The following is an 18,684-nucleotide window of genomic DNA, read 5'->3' as shown; positions in this document are numbered from 1 at the left end:
GGCTGAATTAGTCCTGTTTTTGTGCACAAAGGTATCTCGAATGACTTTCTTGGTCATATCCATCAATTGTTCCCCTACAGCTCTAGCCATTCAGGTTCAGAACCTTCTTTACCTGTTACAAAAAGGAGAACTTCCTGTTTGTCTGCCACTTGTCTCCATGGTAACCACTGTGTTTAAAAATACGTAAGGATCTGTGGCACTTGTTTGCTGGATATTTTACTACTTTTTTCTCCTTGTCACATGTGACAGGCGAGTTCAGATACCTTGTTCCTTATCGTCTCTTTCCCCTTTTGTACATGATTTCTTCCTTGTCTGAGAAAACCATAATTTACGCGTCACTCACTGGACACAGCTGGTTTCCATAGTTCACATGATTAAGGCAAATAAGCTACAGTTTGCTTAAACCAGGGAGGGAGAGAACTGGACTGTGTGATAGGAGGAGACAGGAAGAGGAGGAAATGTACAAGCCTGCAGTTTTGCATCAAATCAGGGTTTGTTGGAGGAGGCTCACTTACAGACATGTATATGCCTTTCCCCTCATAAGAGTGTGCTGCTTATGTATGGAAAGAGGCAAATATGTAGTCTTTTATCTGGGATTAAAGTGCTACAAAAGGCTTAGCATTTATCCTGGATTTAAGAGTGTATTATCATCTGGGTTCTAGGCAGAGGGAAGGATACCAGTCTCGCCACTGTGCTAGTTGCTTCCTCTTTCTCAAGATAAAGGGTACTATTTGGGTACACATCTTGGCTTGGAGGGTTGTTTTTATAGTTTTCCAGGAAACAAGTTTGCTCACCTTTAGAACTGAAGCGTTTCATGGATTTGAGCCTGAGAAACAGTGATCCAGTTTTTAAATCTGTAATGCGCTTAGAAGCATTCAGGCTTTCTTATAGAAGATGCTAGTCTTACAAAGCAGCTGTAGTTTGCTTGGGGAGAAGCTTTAGTGCCCTGGGGGAAGTGTGGCATAATCAGCCGTACTATTTGCCCATATGAAGTACACAAAAGAAGCACAAATTCACAGCTGCCCTCAAAATAGCTTACTGATTGAGGTATACCTAACCTTTCTATAGCTGATTTTGCTTGTTTGTTTCAGAGAATTGTTCACATTGGGAGTAACAATGTCATGCAACAACAACAGTATTTATGCATCTTGGTACAAGAATAGGTGATTTCCTTTTCAAAAAAATAACAATAATTACTTCCTCTGCAGTGGCAATTCAGTGTTTGGAAACGGTTTTTAAAATTAATCTGGAGGATTCTCATCTTACAGTACCTGTACGCTTGACCGAAATGTTTGCGGATTCTTGTCATAAGGTAAGAACTGAATTAGTGCATATCTATGTTACCACTTAAAACATAATTTTAAGACGCTTTTGCAGTTTTGTGAGGATGCTAATAAAAAGGCCTAAACATCTCATAAAATGATGGGATGCTTTAGGGGAAGCTCTTAAGAGAGAGCTTTGCCAGTAGCTTAGAAGCTGCTTCAAGTGACCTATGCCAGAATCCAAAGAACACAGGGAATGAACAGTGAGCTCACTTTTCTGAGGCATAATCAGGCTATGCTGCTGCAGCAAAGTGCTTTTGAAACTGTAGGGAGCTTCAAAAGCAGTATGAAATGGGAGCCAGTTGTTGAAAGGCAAAAAAATTCCATTGACTTCTTGCAAGCCCTTTGTGTGAGCTTTGGTTTTTGGATCTTGGTCTGTGCCATTCATTGTGTTAGATCTTGACCTCTATTTACTATCTGGTGTTCAGCTCTGCCAGTAATATCCCTGCTAGGCTGACATGGTATTTTTGCTACTACCCTGGGATAACAGATTGCATGCCTCATTGTTAGCAGCTGTTTGTGGGCATTGCATGAATTAGTATCGAGGTGTTTGAAAGTACTGTACAAAAACAGCTTTTGCTTAAAAGAAGGAAAAGAAGCAAAAGAGAGCTGAATACTACTACTACTACTACTACTAGTAGTAGTAGTAGTAGTAGTAGTAGGTTTAATTGTATATGGCCAAAGGCTGTCACAATACAAAGTTAAGAACAGTAAAAATAGAAATCTATCTTACAAGCATAAAATACAGTTATTAAAATAATAAAAATAAAATACAATTAAAATGGGACCTTATATACCGCCCTTCAGGTCAACTTAACACCCACTCAGAGTGGTTTACAAAGTGTGTTGTTATTATCCTCATGATAATCACCCTGTGAGGTGGGTGGGGCTGAGAGAGTTTTGAGAAGCTGTGACTGACCCAGGGTCACGCAGCTAGCTTCAAGTGGAGGAGTAGGGAATCAAACCCAGTTCCCAGACAGAGTCCCGTCACTCTTAACCAGTACACCAAATTGGCTATTTTTTAAAAAAAGTAAGTTTCCTGAACTGTTTGGTGGGATAGTCTAATATTTTCCAAAAAATCTCATTGTGTAGAGGTAGAAAGTTGAAACTGGAGGATGACAAGTGGAGAGAGTATTTTTAGCCAAGCTGCATTGGGTGGGCATCACAGTGGCTGTGCAATGTACGATAAGGTTGTTGTGTCATCTAGCATAGATTGATTGCCCAAAGTGGTTAGGGCTGTATTAGACAGACATGGTCAATAGCAAGAAGTTGTGCTATACTGCATGGTAAATGCATAATGCAAGACAATGCAGGCAGGCTGGTATCGCTTTGCTATTAGGCTTGTACGTAGCAATTTGGTTGACAAACACACCGTTCCCTTCCTCTAATGTGAATGATTTATACCAGCCCTTTGAAACGAACATGTTTAAAAATCTCTAAAGTCATATACAAGTTTCAATTTTAAGGCTACTCTATCCATTTTTTGAAATATGGTGGATTTTATTGATCGTTACTTTTATTAGGGCTGCAATCTTTAATTAGTTATGCTAAGTGGCAAGGGTAAATTTTTAATCTGTAGCCTTGTGAATTAAGACTATAATATTTTTTGTTTAAGAGTATTGTGATTCCAACGTGGAAGACAATTTCTTGTTCTTATTTCTTATACCTTGTTTTTATGAAACTGTAAATTATAATTCGTCAGTATTTCAAAGAGTGCCAATATGGAGTTTTTAGTAATATGTATTTTAAATTAATGTATGGAATTATTATCCTAACTTCTGTCTTGATTGTGAACTGTCTTTGCCAAATTAGTATGTTGGGACACAACATTTCTGAGGCTTAACTATTTTTGTTTAATGTTCCCTGCATGTGGTATTTGGTTGCATACAAGAATGCGCATATGTAGATCCGTCAAACAAATAATTTGACTGTTCTGATTGCTGGTTTGGGAGAAAGGCAATCTGGATTCAGCCCTTCCACTTAGATAATTAATGCCAGGTAATTAATACCATCAGAATTGGTTTATGTGACCCAATCCAGCATGGACCGCTGCACTGGCGCATGTCCAAGAGCTGGACGCAGGTTTTTTTTTAAAACCAAATATAGTTCAAGAGGGGAAAAACTACTTTGAATTCTCCGTGTCACCATGTTGTTTTGATTGGCTTCTTTTTCGGTGCAGAGATGCACTTAATGAAAGGGGTTGTGTCCATTGATTTCTCTGTTCCTGTAGAGGATTATTTTGGTATAGAATAGCTTGTTGTGGCCAAATTTCTGTTTGAGTATGATGACAAAGTTAGCTACATCTAGAAAAGTTACCAAAGAAATGCGATTTGTCTTTTTAAAAACTCATATAGAACGAGATACTGCCTCTCTCAGATTCTTTGCCAGAGGACATTGCGAAAGCGGACCAGCTGAAGGATGAAGGTATGCTATTAAAAAGAGGGAACAATTTCATTCTATTAGCTCTTGCTGCTCTTGGCCGTACTAAAGCCTGGCTCTTGAATGGTCAGGTTTCTAGTCAACTGCATTTATAGAAAACTGTATTATGGAGTGATGAATACTGTGTATTGGAAGAGATTAGTGTGATGGCTGATCTGGAGGAAATTAAAAGCACAGCAAAAGCAAAAAAGCAGAAGCAGTTCCAATTGAGGTCAATGATAGTTATTTTCACAGAAGTGTGTGTAGAACTGCAGATTATTCTGAGGCCCAGATTATTGGACGTAAAAATATTTCTATTTTTACCCTTGATGAAGTAAAGGAAATTAGGATAGTATGCAAGTTTCCAATAGCTGTGGTGAAATATCAAACTGATCGTTATCTTTATATCAAACTGATTGTTGGATCAGACTTTAAATATCACACTGATTATCTTCACAGGTTGGCTTTAATTCGTTTCCCCCTTGTACAGTGTGTTGTTTTTACTGTCCAATATTTTTGCCTCCTCCATTCTGCTGTAATATGATGAGAGATTCACGGAAAAAGCATCCAAAAAAACAAGCTCAAAGAGCACCGCGACCACCTAACTACAACACCAATGAAGATATTCGAGAATCCTCTCCCCCAGTTAATTTGCCACGGGGTTGTTTTCCTTGTAGGCACTGTTCAGTGTGCAATTTAGTTATGGATAATCGGGTGGTTAGGGATTTGGATAGTCCACCCAGTGAGTTTTCCACATGTAATACGGATAATGTCGTTTATTTAATAAAATGTCAGTGCAATTTATTTTATGTTGGGAGCACCACCCATGTGATTAGGTTGAGAATCCAGGAGCATCTCTCTTGTATTCGGCGGAAAGTAATTGAAGCTCCTTTGGTGCCTCATTTTTCTCAAGTAGGAGATGGTGAAAGGGATCTATATTTTACTGTATTGTATGTTAGCAGAGCCAAAAACCCTGAATTTGTTAAAAGGGATCTACTCAGAAAAGAAGCATGGTGGATCTTTAAGCTCAATACAGTGTCTCCAAATGGACTTAATGTTAATATGGATCTGTCTTGTTTTCTGACTTCAATTCATTAACTTGATAGGCATGTGGTACTGTCCCTTTAAATTTTGTTTTCCTAGGGTTTCCCCCACAGCTGTTGGTCTTTATATGCTGTTATTGGTAGTTATTGCACAGAGCTGCCTCTATACTTACTGGAGATGAATGGGAAATGTTCCTTATTCTGAACTAGAACCTTTACTGTAAGTTTGTTTAGTTTTCTCCAAAATATTTTCTGTGGGGTGTATATTTGGTAAATTTCATTAACTGTTATTTTTAGTGTGGTAACTGCCAGGAAGAAGGAAGACGGGAACAGGTGGACATACTAGTACCTCCGTTGCAGTTACTCTTCAATGGAACTCCGCTTACATTGAGATTTAGATCTGATGGACATTTCCTCTATAGATTGCATTGTGAACCTTTGACTCTTGTATATTTTGCTGCTCTAGGCACAGTCACTTTATATATTGTTATGGCCACACTATAACAGTTATTTATTGTTATTTATTGTACATTTGCATCATGCACTTTATTGTATATACAAGGACTTCATTGTTGCCTTACACTGACCCTTTGATATTTTGATGTTTAGATGACTTCTTGTGCTTTAGAGTTCTTTTTGGTGGCTGCTTTTGTGTAACGTACAAAAATTGGATATAATGAAGATATGAGACGGTGTACACTTTTTTTGAATTAATTTATTCATTTCTTCAATCTTCATTGGTGTTGTAGTTAGGTTGTTGCGGTCCTCCATTCTGCTAACAAGATCAGATTCATCTGCCTTTTCAGGTTTCAGTCATTAGTCCCTTGTATCCTTCTAGTCCTCATATGTATAAAGCACTTACTTACTGTTAAAAAGATTTATACCCCAGTATTTACTTTTTATATACCCCACCCTTCCTTAAGCCTCACAGTGGCTTACATTTGATGAAAGAAATAAGATCAAATTTGCATAGCAAATTTACAACAAGCTTAAAACAATTTAATGTAAGTGTAAAATACAGTTGTCACAATTGCATTCTAAGCCCTTTGGAGAAACTTCTCTCAACTTTACAGGCCTGCTGAAAAGTAGAGAAGAGACAAGGGCTTCTGAATTATTTCTGGAAGCCCATTCTGTGAGATGGGAATTGAGTTGGAGACAATCTCAAGTGGGGCAGTAGTAATACTTGTCACCTGCAGTGAAGGCAGTAAAAGGAGATATTGCTGGGCCGAATGGTACATGGAGGGGGAGGTTCCTAGACCTTTTGCTTCCATTCCATGTATGGCTTCCATGCAAATGAATTCACTTGTTTAGCTGTCACCAGTTTAGTGGCAGTAGTTATTGTTGGGTGAATCTTCAGTTAAGTGAGTTTCTCTCTAACAGAGAAAATCTTGCTGTCATAACAATGCTCCTTATTTTCAAAAGGTTCCTTCTCATAGCAGAAGGGAGTTGCTGGATCAAAGCCATTGTGACTGCTACAGTCAGGGCTTTTTCTGAGCCGGAACGCCCTGGAACAGTGTATCGGCACCTCTAAAAATACATCATGTGGTGGCCATTTTCAGCCTGTTTGGGCCCAGATTGGGCATGAAACAGCTAGGATTGGGCCACTGCTGAGAGGGGGAGGGTTCCCCCACTCGACAGCGGCCAATTCCAGGCTGATTCAGGCCCAATCCGGGCTGTGTTTTGGCCATTTTGGGCCCATTTAGAGCCCAAAATGGCCAGGATCAGGCTGTTGCTGGGCAGGGGAGTGTTCCCCCGCCCAGCAACAGCCTGTTTCAGGACGATTCAGGCCCAATCCTGGCCTTTTTGGCCCCTTTTGGCCATTTTGGACCCAATTCGTGCCCAAAATGGCCAGGATCCAGCCCGAAAGAGCCAGGATCGAGCCTTTACTGGTGGGGGAACACACCCCCACAGGCTGTAGCAGCCATGGGAGCACTCCCGTGCCCCACAGGAGCCCAATTCAGCCCAGATCAGGCAAAATTTGGCCCAGATTGGGCCTGAATTGGCCCTGAACAGGCTGCTGCAGTGCAGGGGTGTGCTCCCGTGCCTGGCAGCGGTCAGATCTGGGCTGTATTGGGCTAAAATGGGCCCCAAACCACCCAGATTGAGCCAGAATTGGCCTGAGATGGACTGCTGCCACACAGGAGAGCATTCCCCCACCTGGCAGCAGCCTGATCCTGACCATTCAGGGCCAAAATTGGACCGAAATGGGCCCAAAATGGCCTGGATCAGGCCTGAATTGAACTGGAATGGGCTGCTGCCACACTAGAGAGCACTCCCCCACCGGGCCGTGACCCGATCCTGGCTGTTTTGGGCCCAATTCTGGCTGTTTGGGGCCCATTTTGGCCCAATTTGGACCCTGAATGGCCAGGATTGGGCCTGAAATGGCCAGGATTGGGCTGCTGCTGGGTGGGGAGTGCACCTCCATGCTGCAGGAGCCCATTCAGGGCCGATGCAGGCCCAATCTGGGCCAAATTTTGGCTGATCCGGGCTGAATCCGCCCCCCCCCCTGGAGCATGGGAGCGCTCCTGGGGCCACCATGGCCTGCATGATGATGTCAGTTCCCGGAAGTGACATCATCACGCAGTAGTGCGTACACATGTACTGACAGGGGCAGCACCTCCTCCTAGGAGTAACCCCAGGTTAGAGTTCCCTCACCTCTTTCCCCAGAAAAAAACCAATGAGGATTGGTAGTGTGTGTGTATATATCACACACCACACACACACCTGTTCAGTAGGTCATAAATGTTTCATGCCTACCCAGTAAGTGCTGTTCCTAGTTTACAGATTTTACACACTGAGGTGAAGTTTGAAGTGACTTGTCTCAGGCCATCAACCTTTTTTGCATGTGTTGTTTCTTTGGAAAAATATATACTAAATAGGCTTAATTATTATTCTAATCACTATTCTAATGTCTATAAAGGTTATGATTTTTGTACCCTGTATTTTAACAATCCATGTAGCGCACAGTTTTATATTTGCTTTGCTTGTCCCCTTATTCTCCCCTTCTTTTCTGCATTTCCTTTTAGTTTTAATAAAAATAAAAATAAAAAAAAATATGATATGGCACCTGGTTATAAATATCATGGGTTCAGTCATTGGAATGCTATGTTTATCAAATTATGCTAGTTTACTAATTCCACCCAGACCATTGCCTTGATGTTTAAAATGGCAGAGCAAGTCTTGTGTATTCAGCAAGCAAAATTTATGTATTACTTTGCAGAAAATAAAATTGCATGACAAAGCATGACTGGTGCCACTTTGCTCGTGCTAAATCACCAAATTCCCTTTGTTTATGAAAAGGTAACAGTTGTGTCATTGCTTTATGAGGTGTAGATTTACAATGCTGTGTGGCATTCATTCACACGCAGCATTCCATCTTTTTAATTATCCACAAGTTTATTGTTGCTATTAATTTTAGGTAATAATCATATGAAGGAAGAAAATTATGGGGCTGCAGTGGATTGTTACACTCAGGCTATAGAACTGGATCCCAATAATGCTGTCTATTATTGCAACAGGTAAAATTATCTTCAAGATACTTGATTTTCTCTGTCTGATTTTTGGCTCTCAGCTCATGGCTACCATGCATAACAATAATCCCAGCATTTACTTTGCTCATTTGTTGCTCAAAGAACTTCACATACATTTTTAATGTGATCTTTTCAATGGTAAAAATACCGCCAGATTCTGACCATGTTTAGATTGCCTAGATTCCCGTGGTGTTTCCTCGCTTGCTGTCCTGTTACCCTTGTGGTGGTCAGATTTGTGAAGCCAGTTTTGGCTATTTCATTGGGACCAGACCTGAAATGCTAACAACTAGTTGCCTGGAAACCTTCTACTTAAAATAGATGGGACTTAATTTCCAAGAAAACATAGTTAGAATTGGGCTCCAGTCAATCTAAATCCTAGGGCTTTAGCTTAACATAGACAAATTGGTGGTTGGACTGAGAACGTGTTTGAACACATGAAGCTGCCTTAAACTGATTCAGATTGTTAGTCTGTCAGGTATCATCTATGTCAACTGGCAGTGGCTCTCCAGAATCTCTGTATGGTTACTAACTGCTGGATGGTATGTAGAGATCTCCCAGAATTACAACTGATCTCCAGACTACAGAGATCAGTTCCTCTGAAGAAAATGGCAGCGTTGGAAGGTAGACTCTATGGCATTATACCCCCTGCTGAAGTTCCTCCCCAAACACCACCCTTCCAAGTCTCTACTCCCAAACCTTCAGGAATTTCCCTACCTGGAGTTGGCAACCCTAGTCTCTGGCTACATCGTCCACTACCTGATACTTTTAACTTTAGATGGTGGAGATTGATTTAGCGACCTTCTGCATGCAAAGCAAATGCTCTTCCACCAAGTTGCCCCCTCCCCAACATGTTGTTGATATTCATGTTTTCTAGTTCAGTTCTTTTTCATACTTCAGAGCTGCTGCTCAGAGCAAACTGAACAACTACAGTGAAGCCATAAAAGACTGTGAAAGAGCAATAGCAATAGATCCAAAATACAGCAAAGCATATGGGAGAATGGGGTACGTAAGCCAATTGTCTGAATATCAGATCTAAGTGTATTGTCCTAAAACAGTTAAATGTCAGAGATATCAAACTGTTTCACTATAGCTCAGAATATAAGATTTGCCGCTGTCTTAGCAACTGCCAATCAGATTTACCAGCAACAGCAACCATTCGTTTATCAAGTTACCTCATAACTGCCGGTTTCTGAGCCATCATTGGGATGTAACAAGAACACGTTTTGTCTTTAAATTGTCCAGTGTACAGTTGCAGTTCTGATTAGAACAGGGAAGGATTTTTGTTGAATAAGAATATTGATAGTTTGTGTATTCCTCCCAAATTAATGGAGATGATAGCTTTTATTAACCCAGTAGTTTAAAGATGTGAAAGTCTGTATTTCATTTAACTGTTCTTTAGTATTCAGAAAACAAGAACTGAAGAAAGGTACAGCTGTGCTTAGGCTCACACTGTCAGACTCATATGTGACTTTGAACTGAATTCCTACTGTGCTTCATAATTTTAACACAGGTTATTTAAGCCCTAGCCATTTATATCCTGTCTGTTACAACTATGAAGGTTGCTGTGTGAATCCCAAGGATTTCAGATATAAGAATGTATGTTGTTTTGTTTTGTTTTTTCAGTTTACTTCCTATTATGTAACTGTACAACTAACAACAATCATCTACTCTGACCAATGAATTATCCAGTTTTTTGTCTGTAGAAGGCACGGATGCTGAAACATAAAACATATTTACGGAACCTTTGACATCTTTCATGCTCTGAAAACCGTTTTCATACAATTATGTGATCAGTAGAATTCAGCTTTTGCAGAGCAGGGCTTGTCATGAAAAGACGGCACCGCAAGCCCACAAATGTTTGTGTAAAGAAACCTACCCTCATTACTGTAGTCTAATTCCTGTATTATACTATATTCTAATAATAGAGTAGGCCTCTATAGAACAATCTTTGCATGACGGCTTAGACAGGACACCTGGATCCCCACGGTAATATGAAAAAATGTGAATTGCACAGGTGCCAAATGCTGAGCTAATACACAGCACCTTCAAAAGAATTAAGAGAATGAAAATCAATGAGCCTGCAGTCAGATTTCTAGTGGAAACCCGGTTCTTTCCTGGCTTTCAAGATCCAGGAGATTGAAATGAATGCATAAACAGCAACTTTTATTCCCACCCTGATGTAGGGAATCTCTTTAATTTTAAAACCTGCCAACTTTTCTATGAAGAACTCTAGATGGAGTTTTTCATGCAAGCAGAGAAATGTTAAACACAGCATTTCCTTTATGTGGTCTTAAAATTTTGAATGAACACAGGTAACTATTTACAGACTTAGGTAGAAGCTTACCATGTAACCATATAATGCCCTTTATTAATAGTATTCTGCTAGGAAGTATCAAATTTGCTGTATTGTTCCCAGACTGGGTGCATATGTGCAATTAAAAATTGTCCCTACTACTTGATGGGGTGCTGCAGATTGCTAGATTTTCATATAACTACAACACACTATAATACTCTTGTGTTTACTCAAAAACTGAGCAAATAGTGTAATTGGGTCAGAAGACAGCGGCTTACTCATTTTGTACTCACACTTGCTGCCTTTATTTGCTTTTAGATTGGCTCTGACTTCAATGAACAAATACCAAGAAGCAATCAACAGTTATCGAAAAGCACTGGACCTTGATCCAGAAAATGACTCTTATAAATCAAATCTAAAAGTAGCTGAGCAAAAATTAAGAGATGTGGCCAGTCCTGTAAGTTATCTTTAAAATCATTATTAAACTGTTTTATTCCAACAATTTATTAACTCAATACATTTAATTGGTTGATGCATACTTTTTAATTTTAATTTCAGACTGGAACTGGATTGAGTTTTGATATGGCAAGCCTGATTAACAACCCTGCCTTTATTAGTATGGTGAGTACATTTAATTTATTTGCTGCCTCTGTTTCATGTCCTGTTTGGACAATTGCTTTATTTTCACATCAAACTCATTTTAGTTTCTTCTGATCTATATGGTTTTGAGCAGCACCAGTTGGTCGAATAGTCTTTGTCAAGCCCCATAATACATTTTAACCAATAATGATGTTGTACTATAACAATATCCTTAGCAAATAGTTCTGTGGAGAATCATACGGCTTCCCAGAAACTAACTTAGATTGTCTGCCCCTTAAAAAAAATTCCTACTTGTGCTACTGGAATGCACAAACATATATTTTTCCTCTCCAGATTTTAGGGAAGTTTAAACTAGGACCTTTTCAACAATGCTGCCAGAGAGTGGGTCATTTCGGAATTGTCCAGTGAAACACACTGGTTGCATTACAACTAATCTCTATTTCAGGCAGCAAGTTTAATGCAGAATCCACAAGTTCAACAACTGTAAGTATAAACATGAAATATCTGCAGACTTGTGCATATCAGAATATTGGGCTATTCTGAGAAAACTGACCACATGTTTTTAGTGGAGGTAACTTGGAGTTTGAAATGTTGATGGCTATCAATTCAGGAATTATCCTGAGCAAAAAGATATTCAATGTTTTGTATGCCAAGGATAGAGGAGATGACAGAGGAGAGGGGGATGGAAGGAGACTGGTTCTTGACTTAGGATCTAAGAAAAGAACATACTGCTTGAACTAGATTAATAAAACAATTTATTATTATGTAGCATAATTCAACAGGAAATGCTTAGGTATAAATCCCACTGCAGTTAATGAAAGTTATGCAAGAACACGGCTATGAAACTCCCAATTTGCACTGGGGGGAAATTTACAGTGAATGATACTCTTCAACTCTCCTTTCCCCTATAATTAGTTTACCTTTAAGTTTACTTGTAGTTCATTGCTTCTAGTACAGTGAAGATCAAGTAATAATTAAGAAAATTGCCAATATTTCTTTGCTTATCTATTACATAGGATGTCTGGTATGATGACAAATGCAATTGGGGGCCCCGCTGCTGGTGTTGGGGGCCTCACAGATCTGTCAAGCCTCATACATGCGTAAGTACTATTAATTTACATTCTGCCTTTGCAGGCTCTGATTTGTGGAAACTGCTGTTTTAAAGGAGGCCAAGTGAAGAGCTCTGGCTTTCCCCCCTTTTTGTTCTTCTGGCTAGTGTTTGCTTAGAAGAAAACAGAAGGAATGCGTCTCTGTATCTTTCCTTCTTGGAAGCAAGACACATTGGTTGGCCTAGAAAAAGGTTGCTTAGCTTCATTCTGCTCCAATTTCTCTTGCTTTCAAATGGGCGTCTTTGGGGCATTGCAGTCACTCTTGATTTCCCTTGGCAACTATACTGGGAGAGAAGCCTTCACATGAAGCAAGGCTACAGCCTCCCTGTTTTTCCCTATTTTGTCCTGGCAAGGAAAAGGATGAGCTGTAATACATGGACTGCTCAGATTTTCCAACCTTGCTACAGCCTTACATTTCATGCCTTTGTTTTAAACCATGAACTAAAGTAATGGTGCAGTGTGATTGCATTTTTGTTTCCCCTGCCCCTACCATTTTCCCCAGTAGCAAGGAACTGCACACACACTGTGTGTATATGACTGCACAGCACAACTGGTAGGTTGTGGCACCTTCCCAAGAAGAGCCTCAACCTGACAGTGTATGATTAACGACTGCATCCATGTTACCCTATTGGCTGATGATAGTGCTTACAGTTGGTAAGCCAGTGGTAATGGCTATGATACGAGTTTTGTATCATCAAGCTCCACCAGAGATGAGTTTCAGCAGAGCTCTTTTAAAAATTTGAAGTTGTCAATTTCCATAGTGGTGTCTCTTAGTCGAATAGTAATAAAAATGATAGACCTTGGCTGCTTTCACACACGTTGGATAATGCACTTGAGCGATTGTTTGCAAGTGAATTTTCCTGTTTCACGCAGGAAAATGCAGTTGCAAAAGATCGCTCAAGTGTATTGAAAATAGATTGAAAGTGCATTACCAACATGTGTGAAGGAACCATAATATGACCATTTGTTAGAACTTAGTGTGAGAGGCAACAGACACAGAAGCCACAACTCTTTTTCTGTATATGCTTCCTGGTGTTTTTTCCTTTTGCACCCAGATTAACAGAGGGTAAGTTTTGCTGTGGACAAACGAGTGAAAGCCAGTGTGGTGTAATGGTGCTAGAGTTTCTGGCTAGGGAGACCCAGGTTCAGATTCCCCACTTTGCCATGAATCTCAACGAGTGACCTTGGGCCAGCCACAATACATGCTCTGAGCCTAACCTACCTCACAGTATTGTTGTGAGAATAAAATGGAGAAGAGGAATACAAAGTGTGCTGCCTTCGCTCCTTGGAGCAAGGGTGAGATTAAAAAATGTACACAATATTAATAATAGTAATGCGCAGAACTTGCCGTAATTCAAATTCATACACAGCTATAAAGCTTATAGTGAGAATGACCTTGGACCAAGCTTTAAGCCTAATCTATTTCACAGGCCTCCTTTGAGGCTAAAAACTTCCGTGAGTTCTTTGGAAGAAGGACAGCGTACAAATGTAACAACAAATAAAGAAGACAGCAGAGTCCAAGCTACAATAATGTCTGTAGATAAAATTGTTTGTCAGTTGAAGTAAAAACTCTTTTAATTTAGAGGAAAGTGTATTCCATTTCTACCCTGCCCCCTCCTCCAAGGCAGCAAAGCAGCAAGAAAATTCATTTGCCAAGTAATGAGTCAGAGAATAAAGAATTGTTGCATCTTTTATTGGTTTTGTGAGCAAAAGCACAGCCATTCTTCTTGATGTAATTTTTATTATGTATGTTTTAATATGTTAGCCTTGGTGGCCGTTATGAGGGCAGAAAGGCAGGATATAAATTTTGTTAATGTATTTATTATTTATTTTATTTTGGTAACAGCCTACAGGAAGCTCTGTTGTATGCTAGGCATGGATTAAAACAAAATAAACTCTCGATGTTTCACTGACTTCTATTTTTTAGAGAAAAAAAACCCCCTATGCTTTATTTCTGTGCTGTAATATTTCTGTTTACTATTTTACTGCTTGCATTGGTGAGCATTTAAGACCTTTCCTGTCCACTGCTTTTCCTCCACTGTAGTTGTCTTTCCTGGCTTGGGAAAACTTGGTCTCTCTCATAGCTAGTGTCAGACTAATATTGCAGCTCTTTCCTTCATTATCTTGTTATGCCACTTTTCCATGCCAGACAAGTCCAAGGCAAGTCCATTAAAAACAATTCATTACAATTTTGAGACCTTGAAAAGGCAGTAAGAATTAAGACTGAAATCCAAGGATAAAATGCTTACTTGGAGGACTTGGGAATAGATGGGTCTTCAGTGGACACTGGTAGGCTTGTTGGGGCCAAACTAATCTCTGTTGGGAGAGTGAGTTCTGCAGCCAGCAAGGCCATTGTTCCTCTCTAAATGTACTTAATAGTGTGCGTTTCTGTAGCAAACTCCCCTTATATGAGCAAGGGCAGGAACACATAGAGGGCACCCTTCAAGTGCTTTGGACCCAAGAGCTTGTTCTAGTTGCTGCAGAGTTAACAGCTCAGATTGGGTTTCCTGTGGTTTGAGTATTGTATCATATAATTTTCCTCTTGTTTACTGATCTTTGTGAAAAATACTTTATACAGGGGACAGCAGTTTGCACAGCAGATACAGCAGCAAAACCCTGAGCTTATAGAGCAACTGCGAAACCACGTTCGAAGCAGATCTTTCAGTGGCAGCACAGAAGAACACTCCTGATTTAAGAGGCATGTGTTCGAATGCTGTTCTACTAACTCCAAAAGGCATACTGTAGCTTTTAGCAAATATCACCATTGTAATTCTTCTTGGACATGAGACAGAAATCTTGTGTGTGTATTCCTTACTGTCTGTTGCAAACAGATTCATTGCACACAGATCTGAACATATCATGTATGTATATCGATGCCTTTGTAAATGGAATATAAATAGAGCTCTTGGAGAGAATGGCTTTTGTTTATATGCCCAGACTGTATATTGAAGCAGAGATCACCAAATGGGAGAGGAGTGAAGCAGTGTGTTGATGGGCTATGAAATCTTGTACAGAAATTGTTTAACTTTATCCAAGGCAAATCGGAGGACTGGTCCCCATGCAAGTCTATGGGAGGTACAATTTTGCATGCCTTACTGGAAATAAGCCTATAAAGGATCATCTCTTCTTTTTTTTGCCAAAGTGAAATATCACTTTATAGGGACCTGCTTGAAAGAAAGAATGAGTCTGGTGCAATTACTTCAGGCTGAGATGTGATGGGAGAGAGGAAAGGGGGTGTTTAAGCAAATAGATACTGTGGGGGGAGTAGGTTAGTGCTAGACCAGGAGGGTGAAGTTGTACAGCCTAGTAGTAGCTACAGCTATGAGGCTTATAGTTTGGTGAGCATGAACTGCCTACTGTGTTTTCAAAGGGTATATACTCTTTAAAAGTTTGAGCAACGCAACAGCTTGCATTGCTCAGGGGGATGCATGATCTGGTTCTCCTACAGCTGTTTGTTGATATAACAGACCTAAAAAGATAATATTGTCCTGCTGTATCTGTGGCGGTAGGGAGAGGAAGCAGCAAGAAAGGATACCGTATTTTTAACTTGTGGAGGATCTGCAGTACCAGATCAGTAGGTTGGGCACAACTGATGGAAAAGGAGATGAATTTTAAGAGATGGGGGAGAAATAGGTAAATATGTGAGCAACATTTTACAGGGTAAAAAATACGATGAAAAGCCTGCCAAAAATATGCAGACAGAAACTCTAATTTTACCCTGGAAATAGCTCTGGAAATCTCCATTAGGGAATGGCACATACGATTAAGTTTGAGCATAAAACTCTTTAGTTAAATTCACCACTTTGCTCAATTAATCTGTGAAAGATTGTCTACAGGTTAGCTATCTTAAATGCATACCTTAGAAAACTCTTCAGGTTCATAAGATGAATTGTATCTCTCTGATCTGGTAGTGTCAATGTTGTTCTCTTTTGCTCTGGAATCTTCTGCTTTACTGCTATGTTTACCTTTTTTCTTCTTATTTTGCCACACATGTCCCCTTCCTGCTGTATTTTTTTTACTTGCTTTTGCACTTCAGCAGATCTGATTTAGATGACAGTATTAAAGCAATATTCAGAAAGTTGGTCAGGGAGGACCTGCTAGAATGTTGAGTGGGTGAAAGCATACTATTTTTTAAAATCTTTCAACAGCCACTCAGTAAAGAGCAACCAATGTAATGGATCTTTCTTAATTCTGAATTCAGGTAGCCCTTATAGACATCTCATTTCTCTGAAGCCTAATGCTGTCTCTCTGTCCTCAGCACGTTTTCCTGCCCCATAAGTATATCTGGTTATTGGTGTGAGCATACCAAATATGTGATGCTGAGCAAAAGTAAAGAGAACACTGATTCAGAATATAGAAGATATTAATACGGCATCTGTCTTTAGAAGCAAAGATGTAAGCTGCTATGCCCACTAACTGCATTTGCACATTTTACCATTCTAAAGTAACTAATTAGGCCTAGGTGCCCTAAAGTCATTGGGAAGTCTACCGCTGGGCAAATTCAACTAAGTGGTAAGGTGACCATTTGCCATTTCAGTGGTCACTGTAGCTAGTCAAATGCTCTTTTGAATACAATAAGGGGCCTGAATATCACTTTAGGTAGCCTTTAAAGTATTAGGCAGAGCTGTCTTTGCACAATAGTAGCATTTTTACAACACTAGATAGATGGGTTTTTCAAAGTGCATATTCCAGAAACACTTGACAGTGGCTGCTCACATCCTACTTTAATTCGTTATCTTACTTTTCCATAGAGGATCTATGAATCAGTCTTGTGCTGTTTTGGAATAAGTTTAATAAAGGAAATGAAAAACTATAGCATACTTCACTTGCACGGTTTTTGTGTTTTTGTGTAGTATTAGCTTTTCCTTGAATTCACAAAGGAAGTGATTCAGTTGTATAAAAGAGGACTAATTTGGGCAAAGTTCTACTGTCAACTATGAAAAAGTCCCTATACCCAGAGAGAATTGTTATGGAAAATATTGTGGAAGATACCAAGTTCAGTAATCCTTGCACGCATGGATTACTGAACCCAACCCTGCATCTAGTTTCCCTGCTCCATGAGATGAAAGCTGGTTCTCAAAATTGTGGGAACTTTGGAGACTGGCCTCATACATACACAGTAGACACTGAGCCAATTTCTGTCTAGAAATTGAAGAAACTTGTAGCTTTATCAAGTAGAGTGTTTAAAGTAGAAAAAATTCAAAAGATAACACCACAGTAAAAACAAAACTACAGCTAGTTCTAAAATGACCCTTTCAAATAGTCCATGTCAATCAAAAACCAAGGAATGCCGTTAGTTGAAAGCTGGTTAGGTGAATAGCTAGGCAAATCTTTTGTCAGAGTTCCGCAATGGGGAAGCTTACAACAGACCTTGCCAATTTTCCTGGGGGTGGTGGTGGTGGAGGAAATGAAACACACAGCATACTTCTCTATTGTGCCTCTCAGTATGGAAAGGAATGAAGGCACAGCCTAAGCAGTTTAAAGATTTGAAGATGAACAGGAGCTCATGACAATGGAATTAATCTAGTTCCACAGGGAGACTTTTTCAAGTTTCTGTGTGTCTGTTTCCTTAGCTTCCATTTCACACACAGATGGGCATGGACTGAGAAATCAAAATGGCCCAGGGGCAAGCCAGGCTGAGTGGCCTAGGCAGTGCTAAGCAGAGCTGCTGGGGCTTGGCTGCCAGCAGCCCTCCAGTGAGGGAAATGGGCAGTCCGCCCCCTACTCACTGAATTAAATCACTGTATTAGCCTGTCAAAATCATCTGTACAGTATGTTTAGACAATCCTGTGTGAGAAAGTAAAACACAGGTCTAAGAGATGGCAGTCAAGTTACTTGCTGTTCTTAAAATCAATTAACAGCAGGAGGACTACATCAGTTTGCACTTTATAGCCCCAAGGAAGATGTGCACATGCTTACGTATGAGAGGACAAGACTTCCACTTCCCTGGGCTATAAATCCTACTTATTTACAGGCTTCCCTTTGATCAGCAGTTTGGGACTGGAGAGCCCCTGAGCACATGCAGATGGCCAAGCATGAACAAATGACTAGGCAGATGGAGAAGAAATCTGACCCAGCTTTTGCCTTAAACAGAAAAATCTTTATTGTACTACAGTAAAAATGTTTCAGGGCACAGAAATACTAGGAAGGTGTAATCAAGGAATAAAGACTAAACAGAATGAAAGAAAATTGAAACATGCTAAGTAGTCTGACTTAAGGTATACCTCTGATGTTACCTTGGCATCCCAAATCCAAGCCAGTGGGATGTCCCATTTCCCAAAGCACAGGAGCAACAGATGTTTTTTTAATTCCTGCTTATGGGCAGATTTCCCAACCACCACCAATCCTAGATTTGGAAGAAGCCAACTT

General features: G+C 40.0%; 1 protein-coding gene across 3 annotated transcripts in view; it reads left to right on the top strand.

The window, feature by feature from the left end:
* SGTB (small glutamine rich tetratricopeptide repeat co-chaperone beta) overlaps positions 1–17,135 on the top strand; it is a 29,554-nt gene extending 12,419 nt beyond the window's left edge. For 2 of the 3 annotated variants that reach the window (XM_054987499.1, XM_054987501.1), the window contains exons 3-11: positions 1,209–1,312; positions 3,677–3,746; positions 8,202–8,301; positions 9,211–9,315; positions 10,925–11,063; positions 11,165–11,227; positions 11,652–11,689; positions 12,223–12,306; positions 14,894–17,135. In XM_054987499.1, the coding sequence (XP_054843474.1) occupies positions 1,209–1,312; positions 3,677–3,746; positions 8,202–8,301; positions 9,211–9,315; positions 10,925–11,063; positions 11,165–11,227; positions 11,652–11,689; positions 12,223–12,306; positions 14,894–15,005 (815 nt within the window). In that variant the 3' untranslated portion in view covers positions 15,006–17,135. The remainder of the gene's footprint in view (positions 1–1,208; positions 1,313–3,676; positions 3,747–8,201; positions 8,302–9,210; positions 9,316–10,924; positions 11,064–11,164; positions 11,228–11,651; positions 11,690–12,222; positions 12,307–14,893) is intronic. The other variant, XM_054987502.1, reaches the window with a different exon arrangement.
* The last annotated feature ends 1,549 nt before the right edge of the window (positions 17,136–18,684 follow it).

Source organism: Eublepharis macularius, chromosome 8 (genome assembly GCF_028583425.1).
Source record: "Eublepharis macularius isolate TG4126 chromosome 8, MPM_Emac_v1.0, whole genome shotgun sequence".
NCBI lineage: Eukaryota > Metazoa > Chordata > Lepidosauria > Squamata > Eublepharidae > Eublepharis > Eublepharis macularius.
Note: the sequence above shows the minus strand (reverse complement) of the source record. Positions and strands in the feature narration are given on the sequence as shown.